Source organism: Chlamydotis macqueenii, chromosome Z, assembly GCF_036417535.1.
Source record: "Chlamydotis macqueenii isolate bChlMac1 chromosome Z, bChlMac1.mat, whole genome shotgun sequence".
NCBI classification, from domain to species: domain Eukaryota; kingdom Metazoa; phylum Chordata; class Aves; order Otidiformes; family Otididae; genus Chlamydotis; species Chlamydotis macqueenii.
In genome coordinates this window covers 28,859,633-28,876,139 of record NC_141593.1, presented here as the reverse complement: position 1 = coordinate 28,876,139, position 16,507 = coordinate 28,859,633, and the positions used below count along the sequence as shown (strand labels likewise).

The window sequence follows — 16,507 nt, the reverse complement described above, 5'->3', positions numbered from 1 at the left end:
CCTTGACGTGAGGCATGCAGAACATGTGCAGAAGAACAGCTTATTATGGCTAGGTAAACACCGATCTTAAAAATGCCCTTCAATGATTTTAAATTGCTGTTCTGTCCTCCTGTGCTTTCTTATGACAGAGGAAGTCCTGCGTGCCTTGCTCTTCATTTACTATTAAAAGACGGTGACGGGTGAAGTTTCTCTGAATTAGCGGCAAGAAATCTTGTCTTTCTATTTCTGTCAGGGAGGAACTGAGTAGATGAAATTAAAAGACAAATGTTTTAATTAAAGATTTTTTTTTAAAGCATTTTAAAATTATTTTTTTCTTTTCTCTCTAACTATTTTGCAGTGCTGTGAGTCTATCAAGTTCCCTGTTTCTCTAGTCACTCAGCATTTGAAGGCAGTGATTCCAAGGAAGAAGAAATTACTGCCTTCCAGCTCACTCCAGCCCATCTCCTCTCAGTATACAAGAGATGAACTGCCTTTGTGCCCTTTTACTCAAGTGCTGCTTCAGTGATATTCCCAACAGATCTTCAAATGCACAAGGCACATTGTGCTCCAAATTCCATCCCAACTATAATGCAGACTCATGCTCTGCACATTTAGCCACCCATCTGCACCTGCATACACGTAGCAATGCAGAGAAAAACAGTGTCAAACCTCCCAGCTGGCAAAAGGGAACTTCCTTTTCTATGAGTTTCTATTGCATGCTCTTGTGGAGTAGGTAAACCAAAAGCTTTAAGATCTTAAGGGCAAAACAAGTAGATAATAATCAGAGAACTGATCGTTCTGCACAGTTGGTGCACTCAGTATTTTGGACGACTATAAATTGTTGCTGCGAAACAAGCTCCCCAGCTGTGAGGAAGCAGATTTGCTCAGTTCAGTCTTGACAAAAATGCACATATAAAAGACCCAGGCACTTATCCTTCCAGATATTTTGTTTTCTACTGGCTTGAACGACCTCTTAAAGGCCAAACTAAAATGAGACTGCCTCTCACTGTGCTTACTAAAGGTATGCCTTTATCCCTGAAAAAAAGCCCAGAAAAACCTGAAGAAAAGTGGAAGTTCAAAAACCTGTAGTTCACATATATCAATCAAATCCAGTCAAAGCCCATCAATACACAGCCCAGAATGGCACTGTGTATTAACATCAATTTAGAAAGATGGAACTGAAGCTATGATCATTGCTTCCTCCTTCACGCAGAAAGAGAGGATAGAATGACTTACTGGAGAGGTGGATGGGGGCATAAGTAAATTAATTTCTTCATGGAAAGACCATGGCAAACACCACCAAAAGCACAATGAGCTGCCTTCTTTTTAATCTACAGCATATGCACCCAGTAAAATTGCTCTAACTTGGCAATGTTGCACTCATCCAAATACTGCAGCTGGAAACACAGGTCAAAGCGTCCTTTTCTCACACACAAATATGATGTTACGCCAACAAAGTAAAAGGAGGAACAGGCTGCAAGTCAGCATCTCTGGCAGGACACCTGCCCCCAATTCCTGCCTCCCTTTTGAGTAATAAAAGCTAAATCATGTTTGGGACTCTCATAATCACAAATTAAACCACAAGTTGGCCAACACTCAACCTTTACAATCTTCCCTATAAGGGAATTCTGCCTTCTTCCTACAGTGACAGCAGATTCATGACAGATACCATACAAAAACCACAATAGAAAAATAAAGAGAAAAAAACAAACCCAAACCAAAACATTAACCAGGTATCCAGTTCTGTTTGCAAAAGTGAGTACTCCACAAAAACACTTTCTGCTGTTATCATAGAATAGTTAGGGTTGGAAGGGACCTTCAAAGGTCATCTAGTCCAACCCCCCTGCAAGAAGCCGGGACATGTCCAACCAGATCAGGTTGCTCAGAGCCTCATCCAGCCTGGCCTTGAACGTTTCCAGGGATGGGGCATCCACCACCTCTCTGGGCAACCTGTTCCAGTGTTCTACAACCCTAATTGTAAAAATTTTTTTCCTAATATCTAATCTAAATCTACCTCCCTCTATTTTAAAACCATTACCCCTCATCCTGTCACAACAGGCCCTACTAAATAGTTTCTCCCCATCTTTCTTATAAGCCCCCTTTAGGTCCCGGAAGGCTGCTATAAGGTCTTCCTGGAGCCTTCTCTTCCCCAGGCTGAACAGCACCGTCTCTCTCAGCCTGTCCTCACAGGAGAGGTGCTCCAGCCCTTTTATCATCTTTGTGGCCCTCCTCTGGACCCTCTCCAACTGGTCCACGTTCTTCTTATGTTGGGGGCTCCAGAACTGGAGGCACTGCTCCAGGTGGGGTCTCACCAGAGCAGAGTATCTTTGTGCAGAAGTAAAACCTCCTCCACATCCATCTCCAATGATAATACTGAAGGTGAAGAGCTAACAAACTTATTTTCGTAACATAAAAAAAAACGCTCAGTTCACATGTGTGCAGTAAGGTGTAAACTGAACTAAGATTTAAGCTCCCACCTAAAATTCCGCTAGACTCATTAACAGCCAAGACACCACCTATTCAATGCATAACAAAACCACACAAAAGGTAAGATTTATTTTAGTGCTGCTACATTATGTGATGGAAGGTATTTTAACTTTCTCTTGCTATTGAAAAGATTTTCAATAGTGCTGTTCAGTCTTATCTGGATATATGCTCAGTAACATGAGTGCACTTTTGTAACTTCAACATGGGAGACTTACTTTTTTTAAGGCAAACTCCTTTAAAAGAAGAAAAATAAGCAAACAAAAAGGATACGCAGTTCCTCTGATGCGCTTGATTTTGCCAGGGTCTGTGAACTGAACAGGCTGCAAGACCTTTCTCACGGGGCAAGCAAAGAGTATCTCTCCACCCCCTTTGGGAGGCATTCCTCTTCGATTGATCTAGAAACAATGGAGGAAAAAAATAGGTTAGTAAAGAGCACAGAGTTTACTTACATAGTCAAAAATGATAGCTTTTATTTCACACATAACAACATTTCATTAGTAGGGGTATTATGTGAACACAGACGAGAAAAAAACATCCTAAAGGCAGAAATGGATTTTGCACCAAGTCAACAAGTGAAAATCAATTTTTTTTTCCCCTCTCCTCTCCCTCTAGTACAGTAGGGCATTTGTTTTCCATTGGCTTCTCAACAGAAAACAAACCAAAACCAACCAGAGCAAAAAATATCTTTACTAGAAAGGCAACCTTGGCTTAAGACTGGTCTCTAATAGTAAATCTGTACCTTATGGCTGAACAAAGTCTAGAAGTGTTGGATGCTTAGTATGTATATGGGGGACCAGAATGAACTCATTCCCACAAATAGGCCTGGTCAGCCTGACTCTATCCCACCACCCCAGCCAACATCCACGCAGATGGGGATGGGACATGGTCCCATGGGTGGGTCTGGCTCAGTGGGCCCATGGCCAGGCAGGGCAGGGCTGTGGGAAGCTGGAGACTGGCCCTGCTGCAGGGTCACTGGAGCAGGGGTTGACAGTCCCAGAGCAATGACATGGGGTCCTTGGCCATGGGCAGGGTCGAGAGAAACAACTCGGGGGGATGGCACAGCAAGCAAAGACTAGTAGTACAGCTAGGGCATTCACACATTTTAAATGAGCATTCTTAATTTGAAAGGCTATAGTTTCTTTCTCCATCTCCTCCAAAAATCTGTTCTATTCTACATTCAGATTTATATGGCCTGTGAAAAGTGTAGCCTTTAAAGAAACGTTTCTTTCCTGTATTTTCCAAACCAGAAGCAAACTTCATTCACCCAAACACAGATACAGCTCCTCTACTGGCAATGGAGGCAAAAGATTCTATTACACCATAGCCCTAAGCATGGGGCAGGAAGAGCAAGTGGAAGGAAAAAGAAATTAAATGAACTGAAGAGGAACAAGAAAACAAAAAGGCTTCTTAGCTTGCAAAGACCTTGGAGATTAAGAAGTCACTACTTTCTCCTTACCCTCTCTACCCATAGCCTTAGCATTTCTCTTCTACCACATCTTCAATCACCGTGTGGCTGGTATGCCATTTAAGACATGCCAAGAACAAGATGCAATTTTAGAAATGTCTGTAGCTACAGCTAGATATCTGCTGCTGACAGACACAAGGAGCAAGCACACGTCCTTGCGAAGCTGTGCAAAACTATTGTTTCAACATGCACTAGAAAAGAAAGGAACAAGTTGACTTACCTTGATTTCCAAACTTTCACCATCAATTCCAAACTTCTTTAGTAGGGGTAGAGCTGTTGCCTTAAGGACATCAACCTATAGCACACAGAATTTAAAAAGCAGACTCTCTATTGGAAGTTACAGAAGTCAGTAATTTAAAAATCATTGCACTATGAGGTGCCTAACAAAGACAAGGCTTCTCCATACTAGGTATTCTATGGGAAAACATGGGAAGGCAGCGTAGACAGCTTCAGCTACTCCTAGACTACCACAGTGTCTCATTTCTCAAAAAATTTGCTACCACAAATTATTGGGAGACCGAATTTCCTATTCTGGATTTCTTCCTTACCTTGATTTTTATTTCTATTATGGTTCAGCTATATCAGCTCACTTGTTTCTCTGAACACAGATATTAAAAAAATTATATTCTTCTGTCATTGCTAAAAAATTCCCACAGCTAAATAAATGATGATTGCAAGAACTTTTGCTTTTTGGAGCAGGCCCTTGGCTTGGCAAGAAGAACCTCATCCTTTTTTTGTCAAGAACTTCTCTTCATCTGTTTCTGAGAAACAACAGCTTCTAGCTAACTCCTGTTGAAATACTTAGGAGAATCTGAAGTGGGTGACACATCATCCATGTACTTCCTTTGAGCCAGAAGCCTGCACGATCCAGGTCTGAGCAGGATTTTCCTTGCCATTACTCCTCCTAATTGCTGACCTAGGACAACAGTGATAGTCGTCTTCTTCCCTCTGCTGAAACTTCAGTAGCATTGCCAAGGGTGACCAAAATGATTTTACGGTGCAACAACACAGGGAGTTTCTCAAGACAAACAACTTGGGAGAGAGAGGACCAGAACAGCACAACCAAAGAGGAACCAAATTCAGGTGAGGAAAACAGACGTGGCAGACAGCAGTTGAGGAAGGAGGAAAAAAAAAAGCATCCTCCTTCCCATGCCTTCAGCCAGAATCCACAATTCTTAAGTTTCATTCTCTCTGCTTTGCAGAGAGCATGCAAGCCACTGTTGTAGCAGTAGCATATACCTCCCCTACAAAGCTGTGAACAATCTGTCAGAGCTACCTGAGTAGCTACAGGTATATGCTGCAGTCCTCATTCTTCAAATCCTGCTGGCCAACATACTTTGTTTCTTACAGAGAGGCATTTGGTGGTGTTTTTAAAAGTAGTATCAATATTTGAATGTTTTTGTTAAGAAGCTGTAAGTAAATGATTATTTTTTTGTATTTATATATTTTGTATTTTTTACAGCCAGGCTAACTTAATTCAGCCCCTCAGTAGTATTCATCAAGCACAAAAATTTGACTTTTGTAGAAAAAACTTTACTAACATGCATATGCATACACACAGACACACATGAATACCACTGGCAAAAGTTCCAACAAGTTGATCTGGTTCACATTAAAGTTGCACAATATTTCTGCCTCTTTCTTATGAAACAAAATATACCAGTAAAAAACGCTTCACTGTGTAGGTTAGGAACTCCCTTTCCCTCCTCCATTTCCACTTTTGCAATTCTTTGGACTGAAGTCTGTATCTCTGGAGAAAGCCAGCGTTAGGAAGCTGGATCAATTCTGAGTCTGGTTTGTCTGTTTCTAAAAATTCCAAGACTTGTCATAGTTTTTAGTCCTCAGACAAATTCCAGCCATGATACTTATCAGGTACCAGACAGACACATAACAAGAAACTGTCTCTGTTCTAAATTTGCAGCCTATATAGAGAAAGTAATCAGCAGTATTTGAAGTGGAAAACGCTGTTCTGCTCCACCGACGAGTGGGAGTTCAGGCAGGAGAGCTGAAGTACTTCACTTGAAATCACAAGATGGCAGCAGAACTGAGACCCAAATCCATATTGTCTAGTCTCTTGCCTATACTCAGCCATAAAAACATCCTTCACCTCCCCTTGAAGGGCAGTTATTCCATCTCCACAGCAGACACCACCACACCAAGTTGTATCAAAGCAAATCCATCATACAACCCAGGGCATAGCTCACCACAAATGCCAAGAACTTGCCAAGTCCCATAGACGTTGCTTGTTCAAACTAGTGTAAATACAACCCTTCTTCCTTTAAAGAAGCCAACCAGATGCAGACCCAACAGAACACAGCTACCAAGGAAAGAGGGAAGCATCAGCTGGATCACCTGGCCTGCACAGCCATTAGCAGTGCACAGAAGAGCACTTATGCCTGCCACACCTATAGCGTTATGCTTTAGGGATAAGGACCTAGACTTGATGGGGGAAAAGCGAAACCAGAGTTTATCAAGTAAAAAGAAAAACAAAAAAAACTAACAAAAAAAAACAACAAAAAAAACCCCCAAAAACCCACACTCCTAAAAACTGCAAAAAAGTCAGTAGGAAAAACTTGTTTTCTTGTCATTATAGACAACTGCTGAATTTTTATTAACATTGAAGATTATTGCTCCCAAGTCAAAACTTCATATGCTAGTCTCATGTCAGCATGAAAGTCATTTCAGTTTAAAGCCCCATGGCACAGCTGTAAAAAAACTTCAACCCTTGCAAACTCAAGCATCAAGAATGATTATTACAAAACCACGTTACTGCAGCACTAAGTATCTGTCAGAATAACAACATGTAGAGAAGGAAAGGAAAGTAAGAGATACCATTTGTGCGCCACCTCCATTCCCTTCAAAAAGGCACTTCACAAAGACATCCCCCAATACATACTCTCCATACAGAGAACTTAAAACGACCTCAACTCTATACACCAGTTGCACATGGCTGGTCCCAAAAGCCACCCATGGTCAGGTCTCACCAATGCAAATGTAGGCTGCCAGTGAACAGCGCAGGCTGGCATTCCAAAGCCACATCTCTTCCCAACAAGTGTAAGCAAAGCAGTATCCCTCTCACTCATTCCGGATGTGTCACGTTCGCACTATTACCACCACAGTCCAACCTGGAGCAAGCGCACATTACTCTGTATTTCAGTGGCCACAGTACTCTTTCGGAATGGCATTAGCAGTTAAAGAGGTTTCCACTGCACCTCACTGGAGGGCTCTTAATGTATACAAACAAATGCTAACATAAACACACACTCTATACTCCAGGAACTCAGCCTGACCTGTGCTTAACTGAACTCAGTTGAAGTCTTTCCTTCCACGAGCCATCCTTTAGAAATGCCCTTCCTCTCGTGTTGACCACTTCCACTCTTCCCACAGAAGATGATCTGCCATGTTCCCTTTTGTCCTCCTGAGAAGGGGTTCTCTGGTAAAGAGCAACCCCAAACCCACAACACAGCAATCACATCCAGCAGATATTTTTGAGGCTGTGTAAAAGCTGAGAGCGGATTTCAGAAAGCCCAGTGGGTCAGCCTACCTGCTCACTGCTACCATGATGGAAAAGTCCCACTTCTCTGACTGCGCACACATTCCTGCTACTTACCAGGTGGATGGCTCCACGAGAAAATGCAGGGGTACAGCTCTCTGCCATTTTGTCAGTCAGCTGAAATGGCTTAGGGAAGGCTCTGAAAAGCGTCCAGACTGGAATATCAGGACTCTGTGGCTGATAGCAGGAGATATGGAAGGAGGATGGGCAGGACTACCTTCTTTCAAGCACAAAGGGGTCTCTATAGGGTCATATGTGTAGCATACCTCTGTATGTATGTACATATGTATTTTCACACACACATACGTGAACTTGCACATTTATCTGTGGATGACAGATGTGGAATACACTCATGCAAGGATACACCCCGCAGAATTCATCTAGCTCCAAAACAAAGATACATGTTTACAAAACATGATATTCCTTTTACAAACAAAAATTCTCCAAAGCAGAAGAGCAAGTGCTTTGCCTATTGTACATACTAAGTTAAGACTGAGAGGTTCTTACACGAAGAGCAGCAGCGAAAACCTTGCCCATTTTAAACTACACATAATATATTTACACTGGTTTGCCTTTCCCCGTTCTCCTTCAAAAGTCAGAAAGTGTACAGATGGATAGAAGCGTGTAAGCATCCCTTTTTGGGCAAGCATAGGTAATAAATGTTCGTCCAGTTTCTAAGCACCTTCTGCCTACTGAAAAATAAAAACCCAAATAAAAACCCAAACCAAGTTTCCATTTACTTAAGCACACAAATCATTGAGGGTAGCAGAAACTTGTGCTTTTAGTCTCAGCAACCTTCAGAGCCATATGCTATACAAAACATCTTGTAAAACTCCTTGAAGTAGTTTACTGGTGTGTGCCAGGTTTAATGTTTACTCAGGCAAGTTAAACAGACATAAACCAGGTTTAAATCAGTTTTAGGAATTGGTATTCAGTTAGCACCACTTAAAAAGTTACTACACACAAGCTGAGTCACAGTAACTACCGTGGTGGTTTAGCCCAAGTCACCACACAGTTTCTCGCTCACCCTCTCCCTCCCCAGTGGGATGAGGGAGAAACTGGGAAGAAAGGAAAACTCGTGGGTTGAGATGAAGACAGTTTACTAAAATAGCAAAGGAAAACTACAATAACAGAATATAAGGACATAAAAACATACAGAATGAACAATGCACAATTTCTCACCACCCAATGTCCCAATGACCCATACAGCTCGTCCGGGGCAGTGATCGTGGAAATGAAACTGAGCAGCAAGCAAAGGCGCAAAAGGGAGCCAGCAAGGTAGAGGGAACGTTGCCAGCGAGCAAGAGAAATGAGAAGGATGGAAAAATGGATGCTCCCCCCGTGGGCAACCCCCACTTATATACTGAGCATGACGTTTATGGCATGGAATACTCTCTTTGGCCAGTCTGGGTCAATTATTCTGTCTGTCTCTCTCCCAGCTTCCTGCACTTGCACAATAGTGAGACCTGGGCAGCCAGACAGTGTCCTTGGTCTCATTAACATCATCAGTGTATTTATCAACAGTCTTTACATCCGAAATCCATAACACATTGGCTACTGAGAGGAAAACTAACTCTATCCCTGCCGAAACAAGGACATGCTTCTACACCACACTGAACTTAAGATGTAACTCCTTAGCATGCACATCTGCATTTTATTTACACTTTGTGTCACATACTGTGATTCAGCTGAGGTATGCCAACATCCGTCTGTGTCTGAGCTTTGACCAGTGCAAGCTCCCTTCAAGCACAAACCAACTGGCTCAAATTTTCACCCCCATTTCAACTAAAATTGTTTAATCTCTTTCGGCCCATGTGGCAGATGCATGAAAAAGGATAATTTCCAGAATGAAGACTCAGTTGCTTAGATGAGTGTCCAAACTTACTTGAAAACAACATTAAGAGTGGACTGCTTGTTGTCTCCAAATTCTTCAATAATTTCTCCACTGTTATTAAAAAGATGCAGTCCAGCAAAAGAGACTTCTTTTGATTCTCACTACTTACCATTTCTGTTAAGTACTTTTAATCACAGTGACTGAAAGGTTAGTGAAACATGCTTCCCATTCTACCTCCCCTAGACCCCCCTCTTTTTTTTTTTTTGACATTGCTGTGTATAACCCACTTCAATCACCCTTTGACTCATGTTGGTGTCTCACAGAGCCACAGGTGATAGAACAAGTTTTTTAAATGAGAAGAGGAGCACAGCTGAAGAACCAGCAGAGCTTAGAGGCTTGTCTAATAGCTGCACTTATACTCCATAGTATTTGTATTCATTTAAACTGGTTAAGTTTTCAGATTACAGTGTTTCTTTAATCTACTCAGAGGAAAACAGGCAGTCTCCCACCACCATTCAAAAGGTGACCAGTGCTGTTCTCCAAAAGCCATTATGTTTCGGTTTTTTGAGGGAAAAAAAATAGCATCACCACTAACCATTACTTCAGTCTTTTAATCCCACGTTATCCATAGCTCACTTTGGTAACAACACTGAAATCAAGGCAAGCGTTTCACAGTCATTTGACCTACCAGGCCTTCTAGTGTCTTTCTGAAGAATCAGAGAATTATTACATATTTTTGCTACTGTAATTTCATAATTGTCATGTTACTTCTGTTTCAAACATAAAGAAGGCTTCGCAGCAGCACTGGTATAACTAAGTCCAGCATCCAACGGAAGAGAAATATTTCTTCCTTGTCACACTCAAATTTTAAAGACAATTTCCTCTTTTTACAGTAAGTACATGTCTGGGGTGGGGAAAACAATCCATCTAATTTCTAAGAGAATGGAAGAAGCAAAGCAGTGGCAGGGCCTCATACTGCATTTAAAGGGAGCCTCCAGAGGAGAAGACAGAAGGAGCACAGAACTGAAAGTCAAAAGGTGAACTACAAACTGCAGTTTGGAGTGATACAGAAAGGGAACAGTTTAGCAGATGCTTGTTTGATTCTAAGTGTGCTGGCAGATCCAGTAACACTGGATGGTTAAGGATGCAAGGGATGATAAAAATGCAACATGTTTAAGCCACCTCTTCCTATTTTTTTTTTTTTTTTTTACCTCCTCTGGTATTTAAATTTTATTACTTACTGAAGGATCTACTTGATCATTGGTTACTCCCCTCAGGACAATCTTCAATGGATGTTTCATGAAAGGTGCCAAGCAGAGCAGACTTTCCAAATAGTAGCCAATACTACGACTAGGGCTGCAGTCATGTTCCAACGAGCCTCCGTACAGAAGACCAGGCTGATAATACAAGGTGGTACCTGGGGAAGATGGCAGGGGACCAAACCAAATGAGCACTCTCAGTACACTGGCCATTACTACAGCATAAAGACACTTTGCAATGATACACACAGGCAAATTGGAGATAGAAGAATTTATGAAATATGGTAGCACTTCCAGCATGCTATTTCTATGTCTGCACTTAATAAATAGGCCAACGCATATGAGTGCCTGTCTGTCACACTATTCCTTTTCCCTTCCCCTCCTTTCCAAAAATGTAGGATCTCTTAGCAATCCCCAAAATGCCAATACAAGCAATTTTTATCTTCCACATCTACTAAATCTTCCCCAGACCATCTGGTCACTGCTGTCTCAGCATATCTGGTGGTAGTCAGTCTGCTTTAGCGACCTACCATAATCCTTAAAATCCTTAAATTAAAAAAAAAAAAAAAAAAGGAAAAAAAGGAAAAAAAAGAAAAGAAGACAAGAACCAGATGAGATTTTTATGTGAGATGCCTCTCACTCAAAGCAATCCCTTTCCTAAGCATGACTAAGCAAGCAGTCTTGCCCACAAGCTTGCCTTTGTGGAAGGCAAACTTTGCCTTCTACAAAAATCTGTTCTGGTTCAGAGGGACCCGACCCAGCTATGAAATCCCACATGCCAAACAAAATACTAATCTTCATTCTTGAGCAATACAGTTTCCTTAAACTCTCTGCATTATGATGGAGTGCTGATCCTCTTGCATGTGATCAATTACTATAAAACTTCTCACCTTGGATATTTCTGATCTTCAGCCAATGACATCTGAACACCTACCTCTGTCAAGCCAAAACTTTGATTTCACTGTGGAAGACCAGAAGAGGAAGAAGAGAAAACAGATCTCACCTGTTTGGTTTATTTCAATTCGAGAGCCATTGGTCACTTTGTCAATCAGGCGAATAAAACTTGCTTCAAAATCTAAGGAGTAGAACCAAGACAGAATTTTAAAGTCCGTTAAATTTATTCCTGGAAAAAATAAGGAACTTCAACACCATACTTGTACATTTTCCCTGTCTTGCTTTCCATGACAGTAAGGCTATCCTCACTCTTCAACTTGTTGTGGTATAATTCTACTAAATGAGAAAAGGCAATATGCTATAGAAACAGAGATGTCAAGTTGAGCCTCCATCCTTACAGACATCTCAAATCAATTGAGACGCCCCCAGATGCGACTGCGGACTAGCCACACTCCTCTCCCCAGCACACAGACAGTGACACAAGTTGACACTTCTGACCACAGTGGCCTGAGGGATCACTCAAGCCCAGGATAAAACCTTTGACAATTTACATTTTGCTCATTATGAAGCAAAATATACAAATCCTACCAATCAGGACCCTGTATATTTAAACACAACAAGCTAATAACAGCTTACCATTATTCTCTGTAAAAGTTCTGTTTAAAATGAGGGGACATTCAGATGTGACAGGCTGCTGCACAGCTGTTCCACAAACACAATTAGCTATCTGCAGACTTTCAAATTTTCCATTTCCAACACAGTCATTGGTATAAAAAAGGAAAGAGAAACACAAGTCTCCCTATTGCCTCTATTCTTGCTTACTGTGTACACTATAGCAGTTTGTGTGGAACTAATTCCTCCATTTCTCTCGTTTGTGTGGACATTCACTCAGAGACACAGGAAAGGACAAGCATATTTAACAAAAACCAACCAAACAACAACAACAAAAAAAAACAAATTAAAAAGAGGGAGGAATATGCTAATATTCTACTATTTAGGTATCTCAAGCTGGTACAGGCTCAATATCAAGGAAAATACACGAACAGATGCAGAGTTCAAAACCCAGTTAGTTGTAAGGACCAACAGCACCTGCCTAACTGTTGGTAGGGTGCAGAACACCGCTGCGTCACTTCTTAAACAGTAATCAGACTTTTCTTTATACATAAGCTTCTAGGATGCAATAAATACTTAAACCAGAGCTACTTGCAGAACTTACAGTTTATTAACATTTGCATAATACGGTTGATGCCTTAGTCACACAATGCTGGTTCTGCTCTCTGTGATGATAATTTCTGAACTTAAAAGCTTATATGACAGCACTGGGACCTCTTCCAGTGCAAGAGTGCACTCTTGCAAATATACATTTCCCTCCTGGAGAACAAACCTGTAGTCTTCATTGCAAATGTTCCAGCCGTGAAAAGCAGAGAGAACTGCATGTTGAACCATCCACACAAGCCAGCATTTGTTGTTACCATTTTTCTTTACAGTCACCGTTTACATTTTAACCCACACTTGAAAAAGGCAATTCAAACACCTTTTAAAAAAACATGGCAAAACCTACAAACTTCACCACCACCAAACATCCCATGGTAATAATAAATACTTTGGGGTCACGGTAAATGTTAAGTTAAGCACACAAGAAGGTTTTGGCAGTTCTGGAGAATTTCTAGCTACGAACTGAAGCCTCCTCAGAAGGCTGAGCAGCATCTATGCTGGTGCTAGCCCTGTTTTGAAGTTCACGCCTTGCCCAAAAAATGACAGAACACCACAATAATGATTATTCCTCAGTCTCTATCCTGTTGTCTTCTTGCTTTAGTTAAAAGAGGAGATTTCCTTCGGGGTGCCAGAGGTCCTGTAGAGGAACGATGAGGGTGACTTAAAGCAGTCTGCAGTGTCAGAAGCGTTCAGAAATGAGCAGTGAACAGATTTCAGATCTTTCACCTTTACTGCTATTTGGGCAAAGCCCCAGTGAAAACCAAAGCATAAAACCTGACCCACGGACGCCCCGGGGACTCGGGCTCCCGCAAAGCGCGGGGGACCCCGCTGCCGGGCCCGCGGCGGCAAACGACCGCCGATTCCGCAACCCTGGAGCGCAGAGCCCACTCCACAGGGACGCCAACCAGCCCGGGCTGGCAGCGAAGCCCCCGCACCGCACGGCCAGCGGCTCGGGCCCCCGCTGGGCACCCCCGCCCCCTCCCCACCCGCCGCAAGGCCTCGGGCCGGTGCCGCCCCTCCCCGGCAGCAAAGCCCCGGCGCTCCGCCGCTCTCCCCCCCTACCCCGACCTCTTCCCCCAGCGGCCGCCGGTGCCGCCGCTCACCGCGGAGGCCGGGGTCCTCCTCCTTGGCGCGGATCTTGCGGATTTTCAGCGGGCGCCCGCTGAGCGTGGCCAGCACCAGGCGCTGCCGCAGGAAGTTGCAGCCGGCGTAGCGCAGGCACTGCGCCTCGCTCGCCATGCCGCCGCCGCGCCGCTGCCGCCCACCCCACGTGGTTTGGGGACAGGAAACGCCGGCGTACTGGCGGGGGTCAAAGGGCGAGGGGCGGGGCGGGGGAGGTGGGGGCGAGTTTCGGGGGGGCGGTGCCTGGGGCGGTCCCGCTCAGCGGCTGCCCCGGGGAGCGCCGGGCAGAGGAGCGGGGGTGGGTGTCGGCCCCCTGGGCAGCCCCCCCCCCCCCCCCCAACGGCAGCGGCAGAGCCCAACCGGCCTCGAGGAAGAGGCCGAGGGAGGCTCTGGGTCTGCACCCTAAGGGAAACCCGGATGGCCGTGCGGCAGTGCCGGCGCTAGGCCACGCTTATGTGTGCAAGGAAAGAAGTTTCTTAAGTGGAAGAGACTATTTCAGTTTTAAGGGACCTACAGCGGTCACCTAGCCCAACTGCCTGACCACTTCGGGGCTGACCAGAAGTTAAAGCATGTTAGTGAGGGCATTGTCCTCTTAAACATTGTGCCTCTTAAACACTGACAGGCTTGGGGCATCGACCACCTCTCTAGGAAGCCTGTTCCACGGTGTGACCACCCTCTCAGTAAAGAAATGTTTCCTAATGTCCTGTCTACACCTCCCTTGGCACAGCTTTGAACCATTCCCACGTGTCCTATCACTGGGTACCAGGGAGAAGAGATCAGCACCTCCCTCTCCATTTCCCCTCCTCAGGAAGCTGTAGAGAGCAATAAGGTCGCCCCTCCGCCTCCTTTTCTCCAAACTAGACAAACCCAGAGTCCTCAGCCGCTCCTCACAGGAGACGCCTTCTAGCCCTTTCACCAGCTTTGTTGTCCTCCTCTGGACGCATTCAAGGACCTTCACATCCTTCTTCAACTGTGGGGCCCAGAACTGCACGCAGTACTTGAGGTGCAGCCGCAGCAACGCTGAATACAGCGGGACAGTCACCCCTTTTGACCAGCTGGCTCTGCTGTGTTTGATGCACCCAGGGTGCAGTTTGCCCTCTTGGCTGCCAGGGCTCGCTGCTGACTCCTGTTGATCCTCCTGTCAACCAGCACCCCCAGATCCTTTCTGCAAGACTGCTCTCCAGCCACACCTGTCCCAGCTCAGACTTGTGCCCCACATTACTCCATCCCTGGTGCAGAATCAGGATTTGTACTTGTTCAATTTGATGACAGTGACGATTGCCCAATGCTTCAGTCTAGACAGATGCCTCTGCAAGGCCTCTCATCCCTCAAGAGAGTCAACAGCACCTCCCAGATTAGTTATCATCAGCCATGAACCGAAAAGGCCAGACCATTTTTCCTTATGAAGAACAATACTTTTTTTTTTTCCTCAATAAGTTGTTTTCCAGAAACTAAACTTTTTTTTTTTTTAAAAAAAAACCAAACATGATAGGCATACTTCACAGGAACTATGCAGGAACTAGATGTCCTTTTGTTAGCTGTTTGCTAAACAAAATCAGCTTTTCTGATCAGTGTGCATAAGGATCCTTTGTTGTTTTGATAAACCAATCTACAAGCTACATATCATAGAATAATAGAATAGTTTGGGTTGGAAGGGACCTTTAAAGGTCATCTAGTCCAACCCCCCTGCAAAGAGCAGGGACATCTCCAACCAGATCAGGTTGCTCAGAGCCCCGCCCAACCTGTCCTTGAATGTTTCCAGGGATGGGGCATCAACCACCTCTCTGGGCAACCTGTTCCAGTGTTCCAGTGCCTTATTCTACTTTTAAACCTACGAATGTTTTTCATATATCTGCATTATTTTTTTGCTTTGTTCCAGATTGCAGATAAAATATGCCTTTGAATCACACCTGACTCATAATAAGCCATTTTTGCTTTTCTGTAAGCTGCTATGGTAGATGAAAGCACAGAATAAGTTTGAAATGAGATTTCTGTGCTGTTAATGTTTCCTTCTGTCCTTCATGTTGGCTGCAGCCTAAATCACATTTCACTTACTTATTCACACATTTATAATTGCAGTGAGGAGCATTCAAGGCAACAGTAACCAGGACATTATAATAGTCACTCAATGAGAACTTTTGTCTGTTTTACAAAGGTCTTTTTTGAAATAAGATCAATATTATATTTGTGCAGGCTTTTTAGCAGTGAAAGTCTGCATCAGATAATTGGTGCTAACCCATGAGGGCTTCACAAGCAATTCATATCCCCTGTGATACACTGATTTCCAAAAGAACTGTAAAGAAAGTTGCTGCATTTTGTCTGTCTGTTTTAAATACACTGGAGTGCTGTCCCACACTAGCCCACTCTGTTTCCTCCTTAGCTAGCTGAGGCAAGGAAGCAGCAAACTGAAATTTCTGGGCTGAGCAGAGGTAGTAATACAACACTACAGACGTGTTGAGTCTTTTTCTGTTCTGCTGTTATTTCTATTACTGGCACTTTTAAGGCCTCAAACAAGATCTAATATTGATCTGTGCTCTGTGCACATAGTGAGAGACTACATGTTCTCCCCGGAATTCCAGCAGAGAGACAGGATGAAAGAAAAGAATTAGCCAACATCAGGAGCTGAGCTTCTACAGGTTAAATCTTACAACTGTCAGGCCTTCCAGTCAAGCAAAAGAGGATCAGGATGAGGGCCTGGA

The 16,507-nt window shown here is 43.6% G+C and overlaps 1 protein-coding gene across 1 annotated transcript in view; it reads right to left on the bottom strand.

Annotated features, from left to right (window-relative positions):
- RCL1 (RNA terminal phosphate cyclase like 1) overlaps nt 1-13,928 on the bottom strand; it is a 29,408-nt gene extending 15,480 nt beyond the window's left edge. Inside the window, exons 1-5 of the mRNA XM_086771258.1 lie at nt 13,790-13,928; nt 11,581-11,652; nt 10,560-10,735; nt 4,152-4,226; nt 2,737-2,861 (exon numbers count right to left, since the gene is read on the bottom strand). Of these exons, the coding sequence (XP_086627384.1) occupies nt 2,737-2,861; nt 4,152-4,226; nt 10,560-10,735; nt 11,581-11,652; nt 13,790-13,925 (584 nt within the window). The 5' untranslated portion in view covers nt 13,926-13,928. The remainder of the gene's footprint in view (nt 1-2,736; nt 2,862-4,151; nt 4,227-10,559; nt 10,736-11,580; nt 11,653-13,789) is intronic.
- Nucleotides 13,929-16,507: the final 2,579 nt, after the last annotated feature.